Below are 26,956 nucleotides of genomic sequence, written 5' to 3' on the forward strand. Positions count from 1 at the left end.
AAAAGATATGACTGATGGCACATATACCTGGAAAAGAAGCTGAACCATTTAGGTGTGAAAATAAAAGAAAACTAGAGGGAGAACTCAGTGATGCAATAGTATCCTCAAAGTATAAAAAGAAGAGGAAGGCTTCCAAAACAACAGATGAATGCATGCTTATGAAAGATTTGTGGTAAGACTTGGAAGGGGGTCATACAGGAAGAGAAGACAGATGAAATAAAGAAGAGCATTGTTGGAGGAAGTACCCACACTGAATGAAATATCACTTTATATGGGAAAATGGTGGTGTCATCCATAGAAATTAAGATATTCAGAGAAAATGTCAGGTTTTTAGTTTAATTTTGTTTTTGTTTGTGTGCTTGTTTTGAAAAGAAATTCAGTTTCAGATGTGTTGATTTTTGAGGTGACAACAAGACACTAAGGTGAAAACAACCCTATAGGAACCTTGAAACATGAAACTAATGCTCTGGAGAAAAATTTCTCCATATATTGAACCAAAATCCATTCCTCTGTAACTTGTATCCATTAGCCCTAGCACTCTGGAGCTAAAAAGAATAAGTCTAACCTCACAGACAATAGCCCTTCAAATATCTTTAGAAAGCTATCACGCCCCCTCTAAATCTACTTTTCTCCAGGCTAACAATCCCCAGTTCATTCAAACTGATCCTTGTATAACATTTAGAGTCCTCTCCCATCGACCTTCTTCATATGCTCAAGTGTGTCAGTATCCTTCCCAAAAATTGGCCCCCAGAAATGAATACTCTAGCTGTGAATTAACCAGGGCAGAATATAGCATCCTGGACACTATGCTTCTGAGAATGTAATCTAGGACCACCTCAGCTTTCTGGTGCTATCAATTATAGTTCAGCAGAAATTCAGTGAGGTCCTTTTCACCTCAATGGATTGCTGTCTAGTTCCATATCCCTTCTTCCATACTTTTTGAGTTGACTTAAGTCTCCATTGAAGATTTTTCGGTTATTATTTTTTTCTATTCATATTTCATCATGAGATTGAATCCATTTTTCTCTTACATACAGTCTCTAGGGTTTAACTTTGTGTAATTTGTAAAACCGATGAGTACGTCATTTATGGCTTCATTGAAATGACTTAAAATCATTCTATTAGCAACCTCTCCCTTGTAGACAATGACACCATTCTTTGGGTCTAGGGAGTCATTCAGCAAATTCAAAATCCATCTACTTTAAATTAATTTACATTACTAACTTTTGATGAGTGAAATAATGCTGCGTAGCAATTTCACTAATTTGACTATTACTGATAAATGAACAAAGATTCAACAGATAAGGAGATGGATTAAAAGGTACCAGGACATGACCTGGATTTCCGATTTGACTAAATCCCTTTTATAAGCCTTTTCTCTTATCACTTGACTTCCTTCAAAGGTCAGAAAAAGATTCTAATTAATAGGATTTTAGTTATTCAAGGTCCTACTCTTGTAATTGCTTTAGGGATTCAGACAAAAGAAGGCTCACTATAGACTGAAGTCTTTAGGGAGAGGTTTTTAGGATGAAGTAGGTCTTACTGGGTGTCTTGATAGGAGAGAGGAAGAGAGAGAAATACCACAAACACACAGATGCAAAATGAGTAAGGCACAGAAACAAAGGCCAAAGTATTTGGATTTGACAAAATAGGCAACAGGGAACCACTGTAGTTTCCTTAGAAGGGGAAGGACATAATTAAAATGGTATTTTAGTGAATACTTACTGTCCAGACTATGACAACCTATAGAGTCGGTCCATCAAAACCTCTATTTTGGACATATGTTCCAAAGGACAAGGAACTGGAGCTGAATTCAACAGGATGATGACAGCAAGCTAGACTGGACTTAGGAAACTGAACAGTACTTTGAACAATCCCCAAGTTTCTCTGGGAAACAACAGTTCATCTACTTAATTGCAATATTCTTTCTGGTGATGCTATGGAATTGTGAGGCATGGTAGACCACAGTCTCTGAAGAATTAAAGCCCCAGGTCTCTCAGAAAACAATGGAGAAATGTATGGTGGACACGAAGGGGCTGCAACTGTTATCTATCCTCAAAAAAATCACATGGGGAAGCAGCAAAGAGAAAGGACATACCTCACAGAGATGTACAAGCAAAAAAAATAAAAATGGATACAAGCAAGAGAAATACACAGCCGGCAGTCCCATTAATGTACAAACTACGTCAAGGATTCTAGGGGAATGCTTCCCTCTCCCCTTGGCATATGGGAAGACATGGACAAGAACTGCAAAGAATTAGAAGGTATGGACAGACTGTGATCTATACCATTGGCATGTCAACAGGGATGAGGTTACAGACCCATCAAAGCTGTGAAATACTTTAGGAAGACATTAATGTACACAGTGGATGTTCAATAAATATTTAGTAAATGAAAGAATTTTTTTTCTGATAGTAACATTTAGGATGGATTAAGAATAGGTACAAAGACATTTCCAAGTCCCAAGAAAGAGCTAAGATAATACCTCCACTACTCTGCTCACTTGCCCAGCTACCATACCTTAATTTGAGTGTCTAGAGTTTGGGAGGAGATAGGAACAGCTTGGAGGCACACTGGCAGCTTTACCTTGGCTCCAGTTTGGTGACAAGGCCTATTTTTGGGTCTGTGCCTGAACCAGAAATTAAGGCTTAGTGCCAACATGGCTGAGGATGTGAATACATGACCAAAGGCCATTTGGCACTACTCACTGAAGAGGCTGGAGGGAGAGAAGAATAGGCAGTCACAGCCTATTCAAAGTGACAGGAAGCTGGAAATAACTGCAAAAGAAAGATTAAGAATAAAGCAAATTTGATACCTTTCTCCCCTCTCTTCTTTCTCGTCCGATCTATATGGTCCTTAAGCTGGATTCTAACTTGCCTTTCATTTGGCTGATCCCTTATAAAAGGATGTTTCAAAAGCTGCTCTGTGGAAGGACGTTGCATGTAGTTCTTCACTAGGCACCCCTCTATAAAGCTAAAAAACTTCTTTGACCTGTAGAAGAAAGGGGGGAAAATTAAGAATCTGTATAATAAAGAATCATTAAGTTTCCACTGAAGAAAGCACGTCTGCAAAACAATCGTGTATAGTAACAAACCAGCAAACCAGGACCATAGGAGAACCTGAAGACACAAGACAAAATAAAAGTGCTTCAAAAGTCATTTTAGAAGGCTTAAAAAGTATTGCATAAGGCTCCTACAAGCAATAGGGTAACACCCAGGGACCAGGTTCTCTGAAATACAGTGAAAGAAATCTTTGCCAATTGTGGAGGGACAGAGTTACATTTAAACCATAACATGATAACATGATCAATATAGATCACCTGGTTAAGAGAAAGATTAGGACTGAAGCATAGGCTAGAAAGAATGGGAGAAAGAAAAAAGGCCAGAAAGGGTTGACATCAAATGACAGGCCTTTTAATTCAATCAGTCCCTCCAAATTCATAAAGCTCAGTTTTCTATTGTATGAAAGCACAGAGATGAAAATAACAGTTATGACTGTACTATTCTTTTAAAAGAAAAAAAAACTGCTACTCTTATCTTAGTTCATTCTGCTGGCTAAGAGCTGGAGACTGCATCATACTTATCTTTTTTCCCCTTTAAAATTTCAAAAAAGCCTTGGTTTCCATAATGTATATACTACTTTTGCAACTGCAGAGCTTAAAATCTTTAGGAGTTATCATGCTCCTCACTCCATCTACCCACCATCCTCAACTCCCCCCTTAAAAATCACTCAGGGCCAACCTTCTAATGAGGAGTATCTCTGAATTAAGCTAGAACAATTTTTGGACAAACAGGCATACAATCTTGTTACTGGGCCTGCAGATGAAGCCCTTCCAATTTAGTAAGAACAGTCAGAGCTTATCCTTTGTTATCAAAGCTCTTAAAAATGGAGAGGGTCATCTCCATGTTATAATGAGGTAATATGTTAGGACTTTAGGGGAAGTTACATTTTATCCCTTCACTTTAAGATTGATTCTTTTAATGACTGTGTGATCACTGGCCAATTTAGCCCTCTGACTCTCTCCACATCTGTAAGATGGTGATAACAATATTTTGCTTCCTATCTCCTGAGCTTGTTGTGGGTTCAGTGTTTTGTAAAGTTTAAAGCATGATATAAAACATACATAAAGATTATTATTAAACTATCACGGTACTTTTGAATCGTCCTACTTCTGACCTGTAATTCTGTAATGAATTTATTTTTATTAAATACCTATCATGTCTCTTCTCTCTGAAGATATCTGAGTGAAGTTTTAAGAAAATATTTTATTTTTCATTTGAGACTTATCCTACTTAACTAGTCAGAGATAAATTTAAATTTATTCTAATGAAGCTTCTTTCACAATGTGTTGACATCACAGGGAAAGGTTTGGTCTTTAGATGATGATTTAAATAAACTTGAGGAAATAACTGAGGGATAAATCAACACAATTTTCACATTGTCAAGAGAGATTTTTATACACAAATAACAGGAAAGGACACAGGAATATCCCTGACTTCAGCATTTCAGTAAGAACGTGGGACCAGAAGTCAAGAGATATTCATGTTCTGACTTTGACAAGCATTTAGCCTTTCAAGATCTCAGTTTCTTTATCTGTAAAATGTAAACTCGTCAAAAGATCAAAGGATCACTAAGATTTAGAAATTGGAGGGACGTAAAAAGCCATCTCAGTCCATATTTCCCATTTTACAGCTAAGAAAGCAGAAAGCCAGAAGTGAAGTGATGGGTCCAAGGTCACACAGGTTATATATGGACCTGAGTCCAGGTACTCTGACTCCAATGCCAGAGCTCTTTCCACTGTACCATAGTGCCTCCAATGATGTCCCTTCCAGAGCTAAAATTGTATTAAGTAGTTTGACTATCTTTTAAAGAGAAAGTTTTATTAATTATAGCAATCTATTTCCCAACATGCCATTTAACTGAGGGATGACACGCATTTCCTTCAAATACATGATATGCATATGAAATCTTTAGAAATTCTTTCAGCAAATTTCCATCTATCCCTCATATTGTACATATTTGTGTGATTTCAACAGTGTTGAGATCTCTCAGTGATCTTACTCATTTAAGTTACCACCTTCTCTGCAACTTTTAGTTAAGCTGACTTGCCTAAGGTCACACACCAGGATGTGTCAAAAGTTAGTCTTGAATCCAGGTCTTCCTGATTTTGAGAACAGCTCTGCATCCAATGTATAATACAGACTTACAGATTATATAAAGGGATATGTAAACTATCAGTAAATAACTAAACTTCCCTGAAGGAGAGATAATTCAGAACACTTTTATGAGTCAGTTCTATTCTACAAAACCACCATGTAACATGGTGACTGAGTCAGATGTTGCCCCAAAACTCGTCTCAGGAGAGACAGAATTAAGGGGAGTTGTGAGAGTCCCCCACCAAAATCCTGTTCTTTTGCTTCATCTTAGCTAGAAGGTCACCTTGGATTTTGAAAGGCTCAGCTGGTAGAAGCTCCAGCAGGTCCTATGAAGCCAAAAAAGCTTCCTGGTATAGGTCCAGCAGGAGACTATATGGTTGGTAATGTTCATCACCAGAAAGCTGGCTGTCAGGTGGTGAATTTTTCAATCATGGCAACTCATAAAGAAAAGCTACTAAATAAAGAGTAGGGTCTGTGATATGCATTAGAGCAATGCTTCTTAAATGACCCAGAGTTTAAGAAGTACTAAAAGGGTGACAAGTAGAAAAAGTTTAAGAGGTCCTGCATTAGAGGAGGGAGGACCCAAACCAAGGATATTTTAGATCTTGGAATTATTTTCCTAAAACAGCTAAAATGTTAATTCAGTCCCAGAGTGGAATTTTAGGACATCCCAACTGGCTGCTGTTTTCATAAGAGGGCTGGTTAACCAATGGTCCTAAAGCTCAAAGGGATGTACAAAGCTTAGGAACCAAATAGGAACAGAAACCTCTGAGATTATGTGCTCTTGGAAAAAAACTGTTCCAAAAGGGGAAGGAGGGAGAAAAAAAAAGTTAATTCAGTCAACTTCAAGTTATCTGAAGTCTTCTGTAGTTAAAGATGAGACATAATAGCTAAGTTGTTGCCAGCCAGAAAAAAAAAAGGGGAAAGGACAATTTTCAGTTCCCATTAAAAAATAAATTTAGAAAGTTTTGTCCAAAAATTTAGAGGGACGAGTGGAGATACAGAAAGAAAAGACAGGGAATCAAGGGGGAGAGGAGGCAGGAGGCAGAGATGGGCACATAAGGAATATTTTTATAAGTTAGGAACCTGAATATAGCTAAAAAGGGAAGAGTACATAGAAGTCTATAAAGAGACCATATCAGACCTAAGATGTCTAAACATATTGTGACTACAGGTACACATGTACTCAAGATAGATAGGAAATCTAGTCAGGAATATAATATTAGCTAACATTTACAGTGTGCTTTAAGGTTTGGAAAATGTTTTACATACGCTGTATCGTATTTTGATCCTCAAAACATTATGATATAGGTATTATTATTATTACCCCCATTTTACAGATATGGAAACAGGCTGAGAGCCATTAAGTGACTTGCCCAGGGTAATAAAAGTTCTCTCCACTATATCATCATGGTGCCTTTGGTCCCTACTGCTTTCAGCAGCTAACAGCTCTTCTGATTCATCTATTCACTGTACCATCTATCCTCAATACAAGAATGGAAAGTTATGACAGAGAAATCCATACATAAGAGTTATCACGGAGGAAAGGACAGAAATCCTCGAGTTTGCAGAGAGAAGAACAGGACTGGATCAAATTTCAGGGTTTGGTTTTGGTTTTTTAAATGCCATATCCTCAAGGACCCAAAGTAAAGGTGCAAAGCAATGTAATCAGAAGCTCAGGTGATTTAGAAGAGCAGAAAAGGCACATGTGAGGGAGATAAATCCATGAAGTTCAAATACTTGGGGAATCTGAGGACAAAGACAAATGGAGACAGGGATTACTGAAGGACAAGCCTGAAAGAGAGTTGAGCGGAAGGGAAACGAGGGGGTGAATTTCTCTTATAAAGGTTAGGCCATGGCATGATAACAACTGCTTTCCACCACCAAAGCTAAAGTAACACTTGGCTGTGCTTTGGAATTCTAAAGGATTTCATTAATGAAGGTCATCCCACTACCCTGATATGTTTGGGTGAAAAACCAGCAAGCAACTGCTACAGCTGATTGTGGGAAGGAAAACAAGGCACTGGTGATGGATTTTCCTCATCTGGCAAGAAGCGCATGCCTTTATAATAATTACAGTAAAAGCCTTCGTTAATTTAAAAGGCTCCTTTGCGACTGAGGGACTAAAAGTCTGTGACACTGTCCTTTAATGTAATGGATTTTTAAAATTCACTTTGCACTTAGCCATAGTGCACTACATTTAAGTTTGGGGCTCTTGCATACTTTGTCATCATGACATAATGTTCCATTCTGAATGGAACATCGTTTCTCTTTTTTCACTACATCATGTTTTAGAGACCTGATTTTTCGAGAAGTAACAACCTCCAAAACAAAAATCAATTCACCTTTCATTTAGTGTTTTGGGTCACCATCTCAAATACAGCTCAAGCAAAGCTAAGATCCAGCTTTTGTGGCTCTAATTATTCTGTTTAAATGAAATGAGAATCCAGAAACCATTTTTTAAAAGGAAAAACTACAAAAACAAACAAAATGCAAATAATCTATAACTTACCATTTCTTTGACTTTAGCCGGGGAGGAGGATTCCGGGGAATCAGGAAAAGTGCTCTCATTGGATGCATGTCACACAGAGCTGGTTGGAGGACAGAGAGAGAAAACATTTATGAAAGCATGACACTTCTCATCACCTTTATTATAATTTCTTTGGTTCACTTACAAACCAAATTTCATTTGGTTTATAAATGGTTTATAAACTACTTTGATTTATTAAAAAAACAAAACAAAACAGGGCAGCTGCCCTGTTCACCACATTCTGATCTGACTGGAATACTCCCTGAAATCTTACTAATGGAAAGCAAATTCTAATACCTAAAAAAATAACAAGTCACTAAAACAAGTACAACAAGAGTAAAAAGGCAGTTGTACTCTCAAAATCAGATATGGAAATTTTTTTTATAAATCATACCAAGAAAATCATACCAATCATATCACTGATGTGAAGTTTAGCCAAGGAGTTAACATCAGGCCTTAAAGATAATAGGATTTTAGAAATATAAAAATGTAAAATTATAAAAAGAGGGTTAATTACCTGGGTGAAGCTACAACTTTTAACATATGCCATTTGACTTTTAAGACCTTAGATAAAAAGGACTGTTCAGGCCTAGGTGTATGCATTCAAAATGTAAAAGAAGCCAGGTGTTGTAAGTGAACCATGTCCCAACATATACTTCCAAAGATGAAGTAGCATTTCACATATAACTGCAAGCTGAAAACATGAGCCTATCAAGCCGCCCTTCACAGTCCCTCCCTTCCCCCAAACTGGGAAGTAAGAATTCTCAATATTATTACTACTGACTTAAGATACATTTACTGTGTCTTTCCCTTAAAAGTCTGAAGCATGTACATGATCTCATTTTTTTCTTCATAACTGTCCAGTGACACAGATCAGAAAGGTTATGGAGGAATACATAGGATAGTTAAATCCATTTTACAGACCAAAATATTGGAACATTGGTAGGTATGGTGTGTTTTTCCTAAGGTCTCTGTTATGTCAGAAGACAGACTTTTTTCCCCCCTACAATAAATTCTGGCTTTTAGTTGACCAGTATCTTTACAACTGCTCTGCCACCATTTTCTCCTTACCAAGCATCCCAGTCTCCTCTGCAAGATCATTATGAACCTCAAGCACTGCCTTGCTACATGAGAACTGTCTTGATCCACTCCTTGACCAGCTCCTAGCACCGTCCCTTCCAAAATCGTGTTACATTTACTTTGAAAGTACTTTACTCATATTCATGTTATTTCCAAGATAGAATTATACATCCTTGAACATGGAGACTTTCATTTTTCTGCATATCCTCGGCACCTAACCCAGTGCCAGTACCTGGCACTGTAATAAGCACTAATAAATGCTTGATTGTTTGTTGATTCCACATCCCATCCTTCATGTGGGCATATATCCCTCTTTCTATGCACTTCCGTGCCTTCAATGACCATCTTTATGCAAAGGACTCTCAAATACTTCTGTCCCTTCTTTTTCACCAAGGACTTAGCCAAAGCAAAAAAATTTTAAAAAGTAGTTTACCTGCCATATGCCTGATTTCATCAACAATTAAAGGGGCCTTTCTTAATCCGTCCAGTTGTCCTACTATATCCCAACATCACTTTGTATTTATTCTGTATATATCTGGCATTTGTTGTTCAGTTTTTTTCAGTCATGTCTGACTCTTTGTGACCCCACTTGGGGTTTTCTTGGCAGAGATACTGCAGAGGTTTGCCATTTCATTTCACAGATGAGGAAACTGAAGCAAACAGGGTTAAGTGACTTGGCCAGGGTCACACAGCTACTAAGTGTCTTGAGATCTGAACTCAGATCTTCCTGACTCCAGGCCCAGTGCTCTATCCACTGCACCACTTAGCTGCCCTGATATCTTGTATACAGTTACTGGCAAATATGTTGTATTTCCTCAGTGTAATGTAAAATTCTTGAGGGCAGATACTACCTTGGTCTTATACTCGTATCCCCAGTACCAAGGAGAGTAACTGACACAAAGAATATGCTTAATGAAAGCTTTCTGATTGGTTGGTGGATAGAAAAATTAAAGGGAGAGGCTACTGCTTTTTTCTGTTTCCTTTCTATCTCTAAACCTTTTCCTGAGTCAACTGTCAACTTTCTATTGCTCTGATTTAACTTACTCCAAAAGAGAAGTACGTAGATTTAAAGAAGAAAATTAAAAAGACTGGAGGGGAGGTATCTTTTTTTTCCCCCTGTATATAAAAGTTTTCTCACATTACCAGGTCACACATAATCTACAAAAGTCATTATTATAGTATAATTCAAAATTTCAGCAAACATTAATTTTAAACTTAAAAATAATTGTCAATATCTAAACTTAGAAAGATCTCAGCCACCATGAATCAACACCACTTAAAAACAAGAGAGATCCTAAGATCTCTTCCCTTCAGTGAAAGGTCAGTACCAGAACAGTAGATGTCAAATATTCTTATTACATCTGAAACATCACAGCAATTACCATCCTCTCACTGAAATGCTTTGTCAGTGATATCTCTGTCAACACAGCTGTTTCTTTTTTTAAAACCTCAAGGCTAGGTTTAGATTACAGCCAGTCACTTCTATGCTATACATTTCAGTGTTAAATTAGTGTCCCTGCAAAAATGGAAAAGGGGAAAAAAAACCCCACTTACGAGGAGCACCTTCTGCCATTTCAATAGCTGTAATGCCACAAGACCAAAGGTCACTCTGCAAAAGAGGATGGACAATGTGTTAGCAGATACCTTAGGAAAATGGGGCACCATTCATTTATTATTGATAATTCAGACAGAGCTGGAATGATAGCTACTATTGGTATATCTACTGAAAGAAGGTTTGTTAAGAAAAACAGATTAAGTGAACAAGTTTAATATGCGCACAAGCTTTTTTATTCTAATTCCCTCACTGTGTGAGTAAATTACTTAACCTCTCTGAGCCTCAGTTTCCTAATCTACAAAATTAGGATAATTATACTTCACAACCTAATTTGCAGGATTATTATGAGGCAAATACTCTGTAAACTTTAAAGCAACATACAAATGAGAGCCACTTATTTCATTTTTGTACACTATAAATAATAATTTCATCATTACTTCATTAGATATAAGAAAACAAAAACATATAAAAATGATACATCTAAGTGGATGTTTTTGGTTATGAATTTATCTTAGCTTACTTAGTCCAAGAGATAGGGCTAATTCATGCTGAGTTAAATAAATGAAAGTTTTCCAACTGGACAAGCTCAGCTGTGATAAATATTAAAATCAAACTACAGATTAAGATATTCTGAATAAGGAAACTAAGGTCAGGCTTATCAATGTAAATGTTATATGGCTTCTAAACCACATCAACGCAAATTAAGAAAAAATATTTTGAAGTTATTTCATATTACATAATAATTGTGACTGGTAGAGTCCACAAAATCCATTGGTAATATGTCATAAGTCTAGGCTAGGCTAGAGCTCAATTTTTATGATTATGAGAGCTACCTAAGCAAATACAAGGATAAACATAATTACAGATAAGTGTTTAACCTACTTAGAAAACTTTTCAAACCACATTTGTAACAAATTTCAGCATTAAAAAAAAGTATAAATGATTTTTATTCATTCTCTCATTGTTTCAAATAAGAATATATTATACATACACATATACACACACGCACACTCATTTAAGTATATATATATGTGTATATGTGTGCACGCACACACACACACACACACACAAAAATAAAATTTATATCTCACTGGATCCAATGAGAATATGTGCACATACACACACACACACACATTCATTTGATCCAATGAATGAATAAAAATTACACACATGCAGATGTGTGCACGAAGCTTTTTGAAACTTGTATTATAGCAAAAAAAAAGTTTGCTATTATTTTTGCTTACTTATTAGACTTTTATTTGACCCTTTACTTGCCAAAACTTTGACTTTCAGATAGATTAAATAATTGTCAGTTCATCTATATTCCCTCTTAACATAGCCATCATAACACACGCTAAAATATAACATTGAGTTCTAACAGACAGATGTCAACTAAATTCTGTGAACTACATATGCTACTGTACCAAAATGGTTTAAACAAGGACAGGCTGAGTCTATTATTATACTTTTTGTAAACTACTCAAGCTAGCTAACAAACATGAGAGCCAATTAGAACAGTGACTTTACCATGACCAAAATAAAGTGTATTATCCATTCAGGTCTCTAGAGGTCACTATAACTTTAATAAATATATATGAAAACAAAAGCTGTAAAAGTAATACATGTTAATAATACTCATAAGTTATTTACAGATGAAACAGTCCTTATCGGTTCTGGTTGTTTTTTCCACTTGTTTATACGCTCATCTTTGATTTACAAAGAATGGCAGTTAATCTAGGCAGTAACATCTTATTTAGACCTTTAATGGTCCTCTTCATTAGGAGGACTATGTATTTGTCCACAAGATCCTCTGGAGCCAAAATATCACTTTTGAAGATATAACATGCCTGATGTAAGACAGACCTTATATATGTCATTAAAAACATCTCATTTTATTTATTGCCAAATTTAAATCTACATCATTAACTATGCCCTACTAGATAGATAGCAAACAACTCAGGCACAAAAATGCATTAAGTAAATGAAGGGACTTCAATGGACTGGACTGTCAATGACTACCACGATTACTAATAAGCAAGGATCTCTTACTCTATAATCGTAAGTCGCATCAGGATTCTCGTCACAGGCAATGACCTCAGGAGCCATCCAATAGGGTGTTCCAATGAAAGTGTTTCTTCGTCCAACTGTTCTGTCCAGCTGAGCACTAACACCGAAATCCACTGGAGATTGGGGAAGGGGGGGGGGGGCCGGGCCCCACGGAAGAAGGGTAATTAATAATCAACTGACAAAAACTTACTGAGCACCTACTATATATGCCAAACCCTGCAAAAGGTACTAAGCCTACCAGGATAAAAATGTAATTGTTGCTGACCTCAAGAACTTTATGGGAGAGATAATATGTACAAAAAATAGAATAAGGTAAATAAAATCAAACATCTCAGACAAATGGCAAGGGGGATGAATACTCCCTTTAAAGTAAAATGACATTTTTAAACACTTCTCAAGTTCTTCCCAGAAAAGGTGTTTCCCAGGATGTGAAATCCTCATACAAAACAAAACAATAACTATACAATAATATTTATTTTAAGAGAATTTCTGGGAATACTTCAGCAGACAAGACCACAACACAAGGCGAGGCCTTGGTCAGAAAAAAATGACCACAAGAACTTGATTTAGCCTCTTAAACACTTGACATACATAAGAGGAGGAGGAGACATACATAAGAGTTCTTTTTGGCAAAGAACTTAAAACAGAAAGAAGGGTGGAACTGTGTTTACTCTGTATGGGGAAAAATATACAAGAATTTATCTCTCACTGCCTCAGATCTCATGGTGATTCTATCTGATTTTTCATAGCGTGGCTTTTACAATCAATTTATAAAACCACCTTATGTCCATGCTGATTTTCATGTTCAGAGTGAGGTTAAAGGTAAATCTGAAGAAGCTGGGTAGACTAGGCAGAAGGAGTGTGGGCATCTAACTCACCCACTGCCAACATCATCACTAATTATAACAGAGTTTCACATATGTAGAAATTTCCCACAGGCACATCTGGGTGTGAGAAGAGCCAGTCACTAACTGCACCACTATAGCCAAACTATAGCGCAAGCCTAGGTAACTGTACAGATGAGAGGTGGGCCACTGACAGGGCTATCCCCATGAAGACTAATGGAAAAACCAGCAAAGAATATCTAAAGCCAGTTTACCAAAGAACTAATTAATCAATATATGTCAAGCAACCACTATATACTTAGAACTTCAAGGTTAGCAGGAACAACAATCTGTGCTTACCCTTGAGAAAATTTTGCTATTGAAGAAACTAATACAAAAAGTAAGCAGATGAAATGAAATTCAGTACACGAGAAGGACACTGGAATGCTATAGCTTAGAAAAATACTATTTATAATTAAGTAGTTTCTTTTCTTTTCTTCTCTTTCTTTTTTCTTTTTTGAGAGCCAAGATAGACAAGACTAGTTTGTTTAAACAAACATTAAACAAAAACCCTGTTAAAGGAAAAATGATTGTGCAAATAAAATAATAAAATAATTTCAGGAATAAAATAATTCTGAGAGAAGTTAACTGGGTTATGGGCTGAAGTTCAGGCTTGGCCCTAATTTATCTATGTTACAAAATTAAGAGCAAGAGAAATTGCAAATAAGCTAGGAAGACGCTGTCTCTGGGCTTAAACTAATCTAGAAAATCACATCACACACCGCACTGGTCAATAAAGAACTTTGGCCAACAGCTTACAAGTGAAACACAATGCCCCAAAACTATCAGAACTTTAATGGAAAATGAAAAGTTCTAGAAGCCTTTTTAGAAATAAAGCTTTGGAAGACTTCTATAAAGCTGAAACATCCCTGAAACTTCAGTAGCTTCAGGCTGATTGTATTATGTGAAAGAAGGTTGAGGAAGTGAGATGTTCTATCACCAGCTACTGCATCAATGGTCAGGCAGTCTCTGCTAACAACCCTAATAAGCCTAGCTCCCACATTGTCAAGTAGGAAATGTGAACAGAGGCTTGATCTATTCCTCTATAAGAAGGCCACATACAAATCCAAGATACCCTAACATTCCCTGGAATCAAGACTGGGAGGAAAAATCATTACTGACTTCCAAGCATCATGTAGTATAGCTACATTCTATTACGTACCAAGTTTCACCTCTGCATTTTCTGTCAGCAGTACGTTCTGACCCTTGATATCCCGGTGAATCACGTGATGGGCATGAAGATGTGCCAATCCCTATAAAAAGAAGGAAAATGTGGGTATTTTAGATACACTAGTTGAAACCACTAACACAGAAAAGGCTTATCTGGGGAGGTCTTTCTAAACAAAATGTTTCTTTGGTCCAAACACATTTGCAAAATTCCCCATTAGGTACATGCAATGAGACCCTCAGAATTTTTGCAATATATAGCCTAGAAATGATCATAATAACTGACCTTTATGCAGTACTTTAAATTTTGTAAGGCACTTTACAAATATTACCTCATTTTAACCTCACAGACTCCCTGGGAGATAGGTGCTATTATCATCCCCATTTTACAGATGAGGAGCCAGAGGCACAAGTTAAGCCACTTGCTCAGGAGCACACAGATAATAAATGTCTGGGGTGGAATCTGAACTAAGGTTTTTCCAATTCCAGGTCCAGTGCTCTATCTGCTACCTAACCCAGCTTCCTTTTCAGGTATATACACCACAACCAACTCCCTTTACTGCACCTGGAAACACACACAAGCACACACACACACACACACACACACACACACACACACACACACACACACACACATGCATCCCTGGATACTATAGGGGTCAACATCTGTACATCATCAATGCTTTCAAGCTATAGCTTTAACTTAAGATTTTCAATCACTATGAGAAGTTTCACAGCAATACATTTTAAGCTGTTTATATGCAGGGTGTTTCCTTTCCCACGCTAAATGTCAATTCTTCAGTGGATGACCACATGTGTATATATGAACTAGATTCATCCCAGGGGAATAAGTGAGGCTGGGGTTTAAAGTCTGTTCTTTGGACAAGAGCAAGTTCTCCCATTGTATGCTGACAAATCAAAAACTCTCTTCTGCTCAATCTCACCCTTCTCTAACCCTCCTCTCTGAGCATTCAATGCCATTGCTGGCAAAAGGACCTCACATTCAAATAAAACATCTCTCTTTCCTGGGAAAACAAAACCTACTGGGTATTGGCCTTGAATCTGGGCTTGTGCCCAAAGGCCTGTGCCTCATAAGGAGTGGTGGAAGAAGAAAAACATATGTTGCATTCAAATGTGCCTCCCAGAGACTTTGGGGATCACTGATGGTGGATGGAGTTGACAGAAAAAAACACATCTTTGCAAGTCACTGACTTGATTTCTACTTATCTTCAAGGTTGAACCTACATGATCTCAAGCTACATTTTGTCCCTACAAAATACAGGGACAAGTTTAATTTTAGAAAATATCAATACAAAAAGGAATGGAGTATGAGGGTGTGTGTGTGTGTGTGTGTGTGTTTAAATTTACAGCTGCAGGATTAAAATTAAACCCAACAGCTGCTTTGGAACACAAATTTTTCTAACACAAGGGCTTTTAAAACAATCATTTACTAGTTTCCCTCTGAAACAGACTAGGGCTTATTTGGGGTCTCTTGCTTGTTTGTTTTTCCACAACACAGGATATGTACAGTGTTACACAACAAAGCATGAACTAGGAACAAATCACTTTTAAAAGTACTGCAGCCTCATCGAGAGTGATTTCTCTTGAGTGTGTGGTACACACACACACACACACACACACACTTTCCCCATTTCCACTTGCACAAATCCTATTTCCATTGACCCAGCTCACTTCCACTCCCCAAGTTCAAAATAACTTCAGCAAACAAATCTTTACTTTTTCGTGGGTGAATGAAACCTAAATAATAATAACGATAACAAACTTCTCTATATCTCAGATCTGAAAAGTGCTGTATATGTGCAATCCTGTGTGTGTACATGTAAGTGTAATCTTATTGTCTGCTAGAAAGTAATTTAAGAAACAATTTACACTTATTTCCCTGGAAAAAACTAAAGTAAGCCCAAACTGGGTTACTCTTAGCCCTAAAAAGAAAACAAAATAAACCTTATATTCCATAATTCTTAAATATATTCACTGCTAAACCAAGATTTAGAATTATTTAAGGAAAAGAACACAGTCAGATTTCTCTTCCATGATACTCCCATGCCAACACTAGTGAATGGTTCTTATGTGTGATATGGTACAGTTAGAGAGGGTTTCCAGCTTTATTTACTGCTTATAGCTAAGTGACTAAACAATATACTTAACATTTTTTTTAAGTCTTCCTTCTTGAAAAAGTGTGTCAAGCTCCTATTCATCATCCCTGAAACTTTCCAAACCAAAATACCCGTCATGTATATTTTGTGTGAACCCTCTCGTCCACTAGATTGCAAATTCCTTGAGAACAAGGATTGTCTTCATTTCCATACCGGTATCACTAACAATCAGAAGAGTGTACTTTAATTTGAAGTCCTTATTAAATGTTTCTTTCTTCATTTTCATTCATTCATTCTCTCACCTTTAAAAGGGGAGTTAATTGCACTTGCACTTTGAGTAGCAGTATTTGTTGTTGCTCAGTTGTTTTTCAGTCATGTTCAACTTTTCATGACCCCATTAGATGTTTTCTTGGCAAAGATACTGGAGTGGTTTACCATTTCCTTCTCCAGTTCATTTTTACAGATGAAGAAACTGACACAAACAGGATTAAACAGGATTGCCCAGGGTCACATTGCTAGCAAGTGTCTGAGGCCAGATTTGAACTCACAAAGATGAGTCTTCCTTGACTTTAGGCCCAGAATTCAATCCATTGTGTGTCACCTAGCTGTCTGAGTAGCAGCACAGCACAGTGGAAAGAGCAACGGATTTCACATCAGCAGTTCAAGGTTCAAATCCTAGCTCTACTACTTGTGTTTCGCAAAACTTTTTTTCTGTTTTGCAAAAACAAAAAACAAACAAAAAAGTTCTCCAAATAAGCTATTAAAGCTTAAAATTGCACTAAGATTTTTGCTAAATCAATGCTTACTGCTATTATTACCCTCCTCTTCATCATGTGATCCTCCCACAAAAAGTCAACTGTTTAGAAGGAAAGAGGTTTGTAAACCTTAAAGCACATTGTTGATGAAAGTAGTTACCACCTTCCAAGTTACTAATAACCTTATGACCAGAAACACTCAAGAAAATACAGATCTGCTCAGGGTCCAAGAAAATGTACATGCTATAAGGAAAGGTAAGCAAATGAATGAAAAACCCTGCCCCATTTTTTTTTAAAAGGAAAATAAAATCTCAGAAGGAATGACTGTCACATTTCTCAAGGACAGAGAAACAGGAATTAAAAGTTAAAGACTGCCCGTTCTTGATTCTCCCATGCCTGGAAAGTACTCCCTTTTCTGAATCCTCATCTTCATTCAAGACTAGGGTAAGGCTGCATCTCCTTTATGAAGTCTTCTCCTTAAAATGCAATGTTTGTTCCCTCTTTAAACTTTTTCCTCCTAAAAATGATTTGCCTGGATGTCTCCTTTTCCTCCATTACCCTCTGCCTAGTCTGAAACACCCAAGTTTAGAGCTATCTCCACCACAAATGTTCCTATGAACTATCTGTGCCCAGCCTGTGTACAATGTTCCCAGCTCACACTGGTCTGATCAGCCATAGTCAGCCACAGTGTACCTCGACTTCAACACAGTCATGTCATTTCGGTCCTCTTTGAGAACAAAGGACAACAATTAACCAATCAGTGGTCACCTTCCAAGCCATATCCCATACCAACCTCTGCATCACCTTAAGGGCAGGGAATACTTTATTTCCATCTTTTTATCTCCATCATTGAGCACAATGTGCGCCCTGGCATATTAAGAGCTTAACAAATGTTGAACTGAAGTGATTGGTTTACCCAGCTCCTCAACCTCTGTAGCGCAAGGAGAACTTAGAAGGCTGATCCAGGTAATCCATGCCAGGGTCATCAATAGTATGGCTCAGGTGGAAGACAGACAGCAAGAGTACACAGACTCCATCCTTGAACATTCTGGTCCTTGGGTACTTCAGCAAGCTTGCCTCAGAACAGCACTTTGTGTCTGAGGCCTGCCAAAAACTATCTGACACAGCCTAACTTCTTCAGAAGATGATGACTCTGAGATGAGTATTCTCCAGAAACATGAAGCAGGATTCAGTAGTCTTTTGCTACATCATTAGATAGGATTAGAAATGCCATTGCCAGGCTGGGTGTATCAGTGCTCCTGGACTCAAAAGCCAACAAATATTTTTTAAAAACAAAATAAAAAAACAAACAAACCCACAACCATCAAACTTGTCTGCTTTGGAACCAACATATTCTGCTTCTACAATGGTAAAATGTCAGCCTTCCTCCAGGGACTGTTAAGATCTCTCAGATCCTAGGACTTTCAATGAAACAATGTCATTAGTGTTCAGGTCTTAGATACAAACTACCATCCTTAAGCCCAGAAAAGCATTAACAAGTTTTTATTTGTATCATGCAATTTAACAAACATTTATTAGAGGGCCTAATATGTACTAGGCATGGTAGATACAAAGAGAAAAAACAAAACAGTCCTTGCCCTCAGGGAGCTTACATTTTACTAGAGAGATAAAAGGCACATAAGAAAGTAAACACAAAGCACATAAAACATAATATAAATTTTGAAGGCAAGAGAATGCAAATTATTTGAGGATGGAGTATAGAGTGGATAGAGTGCTGACTGAAAAAGACCTGAGTTGAATACTGCCCTGTAGACTGAGCAAGATACTGAACCTTGCTCAGGCTCAATTTTCTCATCCATAGAATAGGTTAATAATAGCACCTATTTCACGGGTTTGTTCTAAGTATTAGAAGAGACAACATATGTCCGTCTGGGGCATGCTAATATTTGGAACATCTACACATTTGAACTATCAGGTCTCTATAGCGACAGATGAAGTCCATTATGAAAAATTAAACTGATGGACAAGACAGAGATTACCCAAAGCTCCCACTCTTACATAAATTTATTTATTTTTAGTTTTCAATACTTACTTCCACAAGATTTTGAGTTCCAAATTTTCACCCCATCTCGCCCCTCCCTCCACCCCATGATGGCATGCATTTTGAATATCCCTTCCCCTAGTCTGCCCTTTCTTCTATCTCTCCCCCCCTTCTCTTATCCCTTTCCCCTTCTATTTTCCTGTAGGGCAGGACAGACTCTGTACCCCATTTCCCGTGTTGCATGTGAGAACATTTTTAATATATGTTTTTAAAACTTTGGGTTCCAAATTTTCTCCCTTCCTTCCTCCCCACCCACCCTCATTGAAAAGGCAAGCAACTCAATATAGATTATACATGTGCAGTTACGCAACACACTTCCATAGCAGACATGTTGTGAAAAACTAACTCTATTTCCCTTAATCCTATCTGCCCTCCCATTTATTCTATTCTTTCTTTTGACCCTGTCCCTCCTCAGAAGTATTTGCTTCTGATTTGCTTTCCCAGTCTGTCCTCCTCTCTATCATCCCCCTGCTCTCTTGTCCCCTTTTCCCCCTATTTTCCTTACGGTATAGACAGATTTCCATACCCAACTGAATGTGTATGTTATTCTCTCCATAAGCTGAATCCTATGAGAATAAGATTCACTAAGAGCCTTTTCTTTTCTGGTTTTTTTCTTTTGTGAGGTAATTTACCCCATTCTACCTCTCCCTTTCCAAAGCTCCCACTCTTAAATGTATTCAGGGCTGCACTGCTGTTTGAAAGGGCATTAGAAATAACCTTCTCTGTTTCATTGCAGAGAAGAGGACACAGAGGCCCAAGAAGGTAAATTCACTCATCCCAAGATCAGAAGGCTTGTTAACAGAAGTCTTCACAAAAGGAAATACTGATTTTAAAGACTTAGTAAACAAAGGTTTATCAAGCATTTTGAATGCTTTACCTAAGGTAAAAGAGTGAAGTAGACAAAGTGTTCTACTTCTGGGACCTTTTCCTCTTCTTTCCAGATGTCTTATTTCTCTTCTGCTCCCAACACACACCCAGATTCAATTTTAAAAAGAAAATATGTCCACAGCAGAGATTCTGGTAAGTTCCTTTATAACTAAAGCATAAACCAATGGAAAGGCTCTCGCCAGGGTAACTGGATTTGAGTTATTTCAATTCAACAAATACATCTACTATGTGGGAAAGTATTGTGGTTGCTGTTAGGGGTACAAAGGTTTGAAAAAGTAGCATTGTCCTTGTACTCCAGGAGTTTGTAAGCTAGTAAGGGAACAAGATATATATGCAATGATGATCAAATGTATTAGAATAATAATACTAATAATAAAAGTTAGAATATAAATAACTTGGTACAGTTAAGTTAATGTGAGAAACATAGGGAACTCTTCTAGTTGTTGGGAGTAGGGCAGAGGGTATCAGAGAAAGCTTACTGAAAGTGGGGACACCTAAACTGTACCTTAAAGAAAGGAGATGGAAATCACTGAGCAAAACATGTAATACTTAATTCTGGAATATGAAGCATCAGTTCCTGCATATAGGTTTGGGCCTTTCTGGTTCTGCCTTTTCATAAGGAAAGCCTTGATTACACCCTATTATTCAATGGTGCCCTAAAAATTTCTTCTATGCTCCTGAAAATTTTTTAAAACCATGCCAAGAAGTAAGGGTGTGGCATAGAGCTAATGAGAATTTTTTAGTAGCATTAGTAAGAGAAGACAATTAAAATACCATTAAGATTAAATATTCATTGAAAGATTCCAATTAATGTGCTAGATGTGAATGTGGATATTTTAGACGCTGTTTACTACCAGATCAGAGCTACAAATCATGTCAGTTCTTGGGCTATGCAAGCTCAAACGCCTGATGAATCTGTACACTTGTTTTTAAAACAGAGTTCATTCTTCAGGCAAATGAACCATATCACATGTATCAGATATGAAAGGCCTTTACATATACACAAATTCAGTCTTAGAACGTCTACCTCGCACCTTCCTTTAAGACTGAGCCCAAATCTCACCTTCGGCAATATGCCTCCCTTCCGAGGCACATTCCTGATGGCCAGACACCTTCCACCTCACTTCATCCCCATTCTTAGTGCCTTTCCTCTGAAATCACCTCCCATTTATACTGTCTAAAAAAATAGTATTGAGTAGATGTTTGCATATTGTCTCCCCATTAGAATGTGAGCTCCTAGATGAATGAGACCTTGGTTTTCTCTTTCTATTGCTGCTATTCAAGTGCCACCTCTTCAGGCAGTAGCTCTGTGACCCTGGGCAGATCACAGAACCTTTGAGTAGCACTCCAGGCCACTCTCCAAGACTAGAGGTTGAAGAGAAGGTAGCAACCTGAAAAGAAGTTTTCTCACCTGGGAGTTCCCTGTATTAATCAAATCACAGGTCCAGTCTCCTGTCGCTATCTGCATGTGTGCATCTGTGTGTGTGTGTGTGTGTGTATAAAACCCCACAGATGTGTGTGGAAATAGGTATTATATATTTATTTATTACATACTATATGTGATATAACTTGATATATCACATATAATATATAAATATATGTGTGAAAATATACACAGAGACATATATACAGACACATGATACACGTGTGTGTCTGCGTGTCGTTGTTATTGTTCAATCACGTCCAATTCTTCATGACTCCATTTTGGAGTTTTCTTGGCAAAAATAATGGAATGATTTGCCATTTCCTTTTCCAGCTCATTGTACAGGTGAGCAAACAGGGTTAAGTGACCTGCCCAGGGTTACACAACTACTTAGTGTCTGAGGCCAGATTTGAACTCAGGGAGATGAGTCTTTCTGATGCCAGGCCTAGTTCTCTACTTACTATACCACCTGGCTACCCATCTTCTATACATACATACACATACCACACACACATACATACATCTATACATATGCATGTGTGTATGCGTATGTGCAAGGTACAACACGGATATGTGTATGGATATTTGGATTTGTAAGGCTCAACATGAATATGTGTGTGTTTATATACATGCGGACACACATATATACATATATGCTTATACACATTTCCATGGATAAGTATATACAATAGATAGATACAGATATACAGAGATAGATATGTATGGCACAAGACACCTATATGGTGCAGTGGATAGAGCACTGGGCCTGGAATCAGGAAGACTCATCTTTCTGAGTTCCAATCTGGCCTCAGACACTTACTAGCTGCGTGACCCTGGCCGAGTCACTTAACTCTGCTTTAGTTCCTGCATCTGTAAATTGGAGGTTCTGCGGCACAAAATGGAACACAAGTTTTCCCCATCAGTGACTCTGTCAAGATCAGCGAATACATAGCAAAATGTCTCATTATCCCAGGGTTAACACAAAGCTCACAGCACTGACTTTTCTGCCTAAACAAAGGCTTGAGGTACCTTCAGAAAACCACTTAAGAGTAAAGTACTCCAGGGGAAAGAGCTTGTTATGATTAAGATAATTTGGTGAAGATAACTCCAGATTTTCTTCTCATGTTTTAATTTGCATATATTTGAAACACATTAAGCACAATACTGTGCAAACAAGTGTCTGTTCTAATATCTAAGCCAGAATCTCCACAGGGACATTATCCTGGCTTAGCCACAGTCTGTCTCCTGAAGTCAAGTATTTATTGGTAAATGCTAAGAAAATGTCAGAAGTTAAAGTCCACATGTTGAGAAGTGAATGAAAAGGATGAAGAAGGTCCAGTTCTACTAGATATCTTCATTTTCTACCCCACCTCATCCAGCATGGGATGTCACTCTTCTATCCCTCAAATGAAGAATGAAGAGGGGCTTCGGGGCTTTCCTGCTATTCAAGTGGCCTTCCTAGTTTCTCCCATTCTCTGAACATAAGAGATTTGGGAAAAACAAACGAAGAGTTAGCATCTCTTGGAGTCCCAGATCCACACTGGTAAGAAACCAAGAGTTCTTTCCTACATAGACAGAATCACAGACATGGATCCAAAAGGAGTGAGAGAAAGAAAAGGAGAGAGAATGGGAGAGGAGAATAGAAAAGGGGCAGGGGGGAGGAAGGAAGAAGGGGAAAAGGAGAAGGGGGTGAGGGGCGGCAAAGTGATGAAAGGAAATGAGAAGAGTGAAGAGCACGGCAAGGAAGTGCAGCAGAAAAGACAAAGCAACTCCAATTGAGATACATTCTTCACATAGAGAATCTTAAAAATCTTCTGAATATACCATTGGTAGGGGTGCTGTTACCAAGAGGTGGCATTATCTGTGATGTCACAACAGCTACTTAGAAATCCAGTCTACAAGTATAAGCCAGTTTTCCATTGAAGTATAAACATAATGAACCACTCAGAACTTTTCCACATTAATATTGCAACGTGCTGAACAGTCAACAGAGAAGTTCACATGGCAATATTGAAAGCCAGTGTTGCAGAACTATGAACACTGATTTTTAATCCTTTAAATGGGTTCCCATGAAAACAATTGTCAAGGATTATTTTTCATCTTTTTTGTTTTTAATTTGAGCTCCAAAGACAAAATCACTATAACAATACAAAAAGGTAGAGAGCTATACTGGCAGCTTTAGAGATATATTTCAAAAAGTATGTGTGTGGGGCAGAGATGAGAGAAGGATAAGGAAATCACTCTATCAACAAACATTTATTAAACGCTTACTGTGTGCCAGGTCCTACAAAAAATTAGTTTTCAAAAATCCATTCGCACATTTTTAGTAGACCTAATTTGCCAGTATCAATACAATGTTACATCTTTGTCTATCAAAGTAAAAAACCTTCAAAGTGATGTTTTTATTAATACTCTTTTGGACTCTAACTCTTTCTTTTAAGCCTAATTTTAACTTTTTTTAGGCCAAGATGCACATAGGTGTTTGATAATTTGTAAGGAAACATTCTACACATTGCTACTGCCATCACACAAACAACCCAAAAGTACAGGAATAATTTTGGTATATTGCAAGGTGCTTCCCTTACTCACTCTCAGAATCTCTCTGGAGATATAAGCGATCCAGTCTTCTTTCAGTGTGTTCCCTTTGGTGTTCTTCACAAGGTCTGTAATGGATCCTGCCCCACAGAATTCCATCACCAACTAAAGGACAAACAAGACATATATGTAAGTGATACAAATCCAATCACCAAAGACGGCAATCAGATTCCGGTACATGGCTTTCAATACAGCAAGGGACATAAAGAGTCATACAAAAATAGCTGGTTTCCTCTCCCCTTTCACCTTTAACCACATGAAAAGTAGAACCTGCTAAAAGAGCTACAAATGTAATTCTCAGGGTTTCCAAAGCAGACAGAGCATTGTTATCATCTGATTAATTCACAATATAGTCTGATCCAGGAGATCTGGCTTTCTATGAGATATTTCACAGGAATACTAACACTGCTCATCACATCTGGAGTAAAATCACTTAAGTGATCACACTTTGGCACCCACCCTACAGTTTCTCTCATCTAATGAGGCAGTGAAGACAGCATGCCAATTTGCATCTTCAATGCCCAATTACCAGGACTCTGTCTGCTACCCCATTTCCCAAATACACATTCAAAGATCAAAAGCATTCAAATATTTCCCACTTTCACACCTATCAACAGCATCTCATTTAGTCTCAATAACAAGCTACCATACTCCAAACACATTACTGGAAGGAGGAGGGGGCCCTCTAAAGGCAATGAGAACTCATTAGGTTGTAAATACAAATGCATCCAGCTTTCTCATACTTTTTGTACTACTGAAAACTAATTATTCCTGTAACGCATGCTTAGCTAAACATATAGCACCGGATTAGTCCCTCTTTTAAAAAAGTAGTTTATTTTTGGCTACTAACTGGTTCTTGTATCCTGACCTAACTTAGCAATGAATAGAAACGTTACTCTTAAAAGGTAGATAATTTGTGCGTGTGCACATGCTCCTGCACACTTCTGTACTCGCAGAATATACATTTATAGCAATATTAAATATTCTTGGCAAAAACAAAATCTGACTCAATTAGATTATTATTATTAAATCAAGTAAATTCTAGATGACCCAAAATAATCAAGAAATAGCAATTCTGCTCAATTTTCAGCTTACTGGAAAATTAACCAGAAAAATATTCTGTTTGCCATCGTTGATAAAAAGGCTACTTTTCTGCCTTAGTAAATTTTGTGTGTTCTTTGATAATTTAACCACCTGTACTTTTGTCAGTGACCTGAGTTCAAATTCAGCCCCAGACACTTGCTAACTATATGACCCTGGGCAAGTTACTTAAGCTCTGTTTGCCTCAGTTTCCCCACCTGTAAAATGAGAATAATAATAGCACCCAACTCCTGAGACTGTTGTGAGGATCAAATGGGATAATAACTACAAAGCACTTAGTACAGTGCTTGGCACACAGTAGGTGCACTCGTGCTCTCTCTCTCTCTCTCTCTCTCTCTCTCTCTCTCTCTCACACACACACACACACACACACACACACACACACACACACACACAGAGAGCTATTATTATTCCATGGCACCATTCTGATCATTTACTCTCAGGTAAAAGCTGAATTAATGTAGTTATCCCTTCCACATCTCAATTTTCCCCATTGCAGTTTCAATATATTACAGGTTGGCACAGGAAATTAAATGGAATTTTGGGGGAGTTTTAATACCATAATAATTCAGGCTTCTTTTCTAGTACGAAGGGAGGGCCAAAAAATTTTACACAGATTTTCCAGATCATGGAGATGCCACCCCCTCTAACCTCCTCGATGCGGAAAGGATAACTATATATTGATCCCAGACTGTCCTCTCAAAGTTGATATTTAGTTAGCTGTTTGTCTTTTTATAAAATTAAATCCCAAATATGAGAGCTTGTTTACTTGCAAGATGCTTTTCCCCCCAACTCCTCAGGGAAAGACTTAGGGGGGAAAAATCCAACTAAATTTACCAACGTGGATTTCACTGACCAAAGTTTTTAGTACATTACTTTATTTCCAGGTATACAAATTTCTTGCTTCTTTGTTGCACTGCCTAAAATATGGTATATATATATATATATCTGTAAGAGTTATGATCACTATGCACAAAATCTGAGCCTAAGATGTAAAATGCACACATATACTGATTACATATTCAAGCAAATCAGTCAGTGCATCTTATTACTTCCAAGAAAATTTATGAAAATTTAATATGCATTCATTTATGGAGTATCCTCTCCTTACGTGCCTTCCTAATTCCTGTTTCCCTAGTCTACTACTATTGCTCTCTATGGCTTTCCTAACTATTAGTCTCAAAATACGACACAAGAGGTAAGGGTGTAAAACATGCTTTGGGAAATCTTTGCTTACCCATAGTTGGTCATCATGTCCTGGAGGACTCTTCTTAATAAAAGCACCATAGTATGTTGCAATATTTCTATGATGAGAATATTTCTTCAGCATATTTATCTCCAGTTTGATTTCTTCCTCTTCATCCTTGAGGGGAAAAAAAATAGAAAACACAAGTCTCAAAGGACGCACATTATTCCCCTTTTTCCTACATAAAAGGAAATGAAGAAAAGGGAAAACAAAGTTCTAGGTTCCCTTAACAGCAAGGGAGATATATATGCCCTTACTCTTATGCCAAGAATTTAGTCTAAGCAGCAATACATAAATCACAAAGGATAAATAACAATCTGCAAACAGCAA

The 26,956-nt window shown here is 37.5% G+C and overlaps 1 protein-coding gene across 33 annotated transcripts in view; it reads right to left on the reverse strand.

Moving 5' to 3' along the window:
* Positions 1-26,956, reverse strand: part of MAP4K4 (mitogen-activated protein kinase kinase kinase kinase 4) — a 267,340-nt gene that overhangs the window by 65,261 nt on the left and 175,123 nt on the right. For all 33 annotated transcript variants that reach the window (XM_078147407.1, XM_078147403.1, XM_078147414.1 and 30 more), the window contains exons 4-10: positions 26,618-26,743; positions 24,274-24,384; positions 14,435-14,525; positions 12,371-12,501; positions 10,321-10,375; positions 7,669-7,747; positions 2,816-2,991 (exon numbers count right to left, since the gene is read on the reverse strand). In XM_078147407.1, coding sequence (XP_078003533.1) covers positions 2,816-2,991; positions 7,669-7,747; positions 10,321-10,375; positions 12,371-12,501; positions 14,435-14,525; positions 24,274-24,384; positions 26,618-26,743 — 769 coding nt within the window. The remainder of the gene's footprint in view (positions 1-2,815; positions 2,992-7,668; positions 7,748-10,320; positions 10,376-12,370; positions 12,502-14,434; positions 14,526-24,273; positions 24,385-26,617; positions 26,744-26,956) is intronic.

This window comes from Phascolarctos cinereus, unplaced genomic scaffold (assembly GCF_003287225.1).
Source record: "Phascolarctos cinereus isolate Bilbo 61053 unplaced genomic scaffold, phaCin_HiC Scaffold_7;HRSCAF=346, whole genome shotgun sequence".
NCBI lineage: Eukaryota > Metazoa > Chordata > Mammalia > Diprotodontia > Phascolarctidae > Phascolarctos > Phascolarctos cinereus.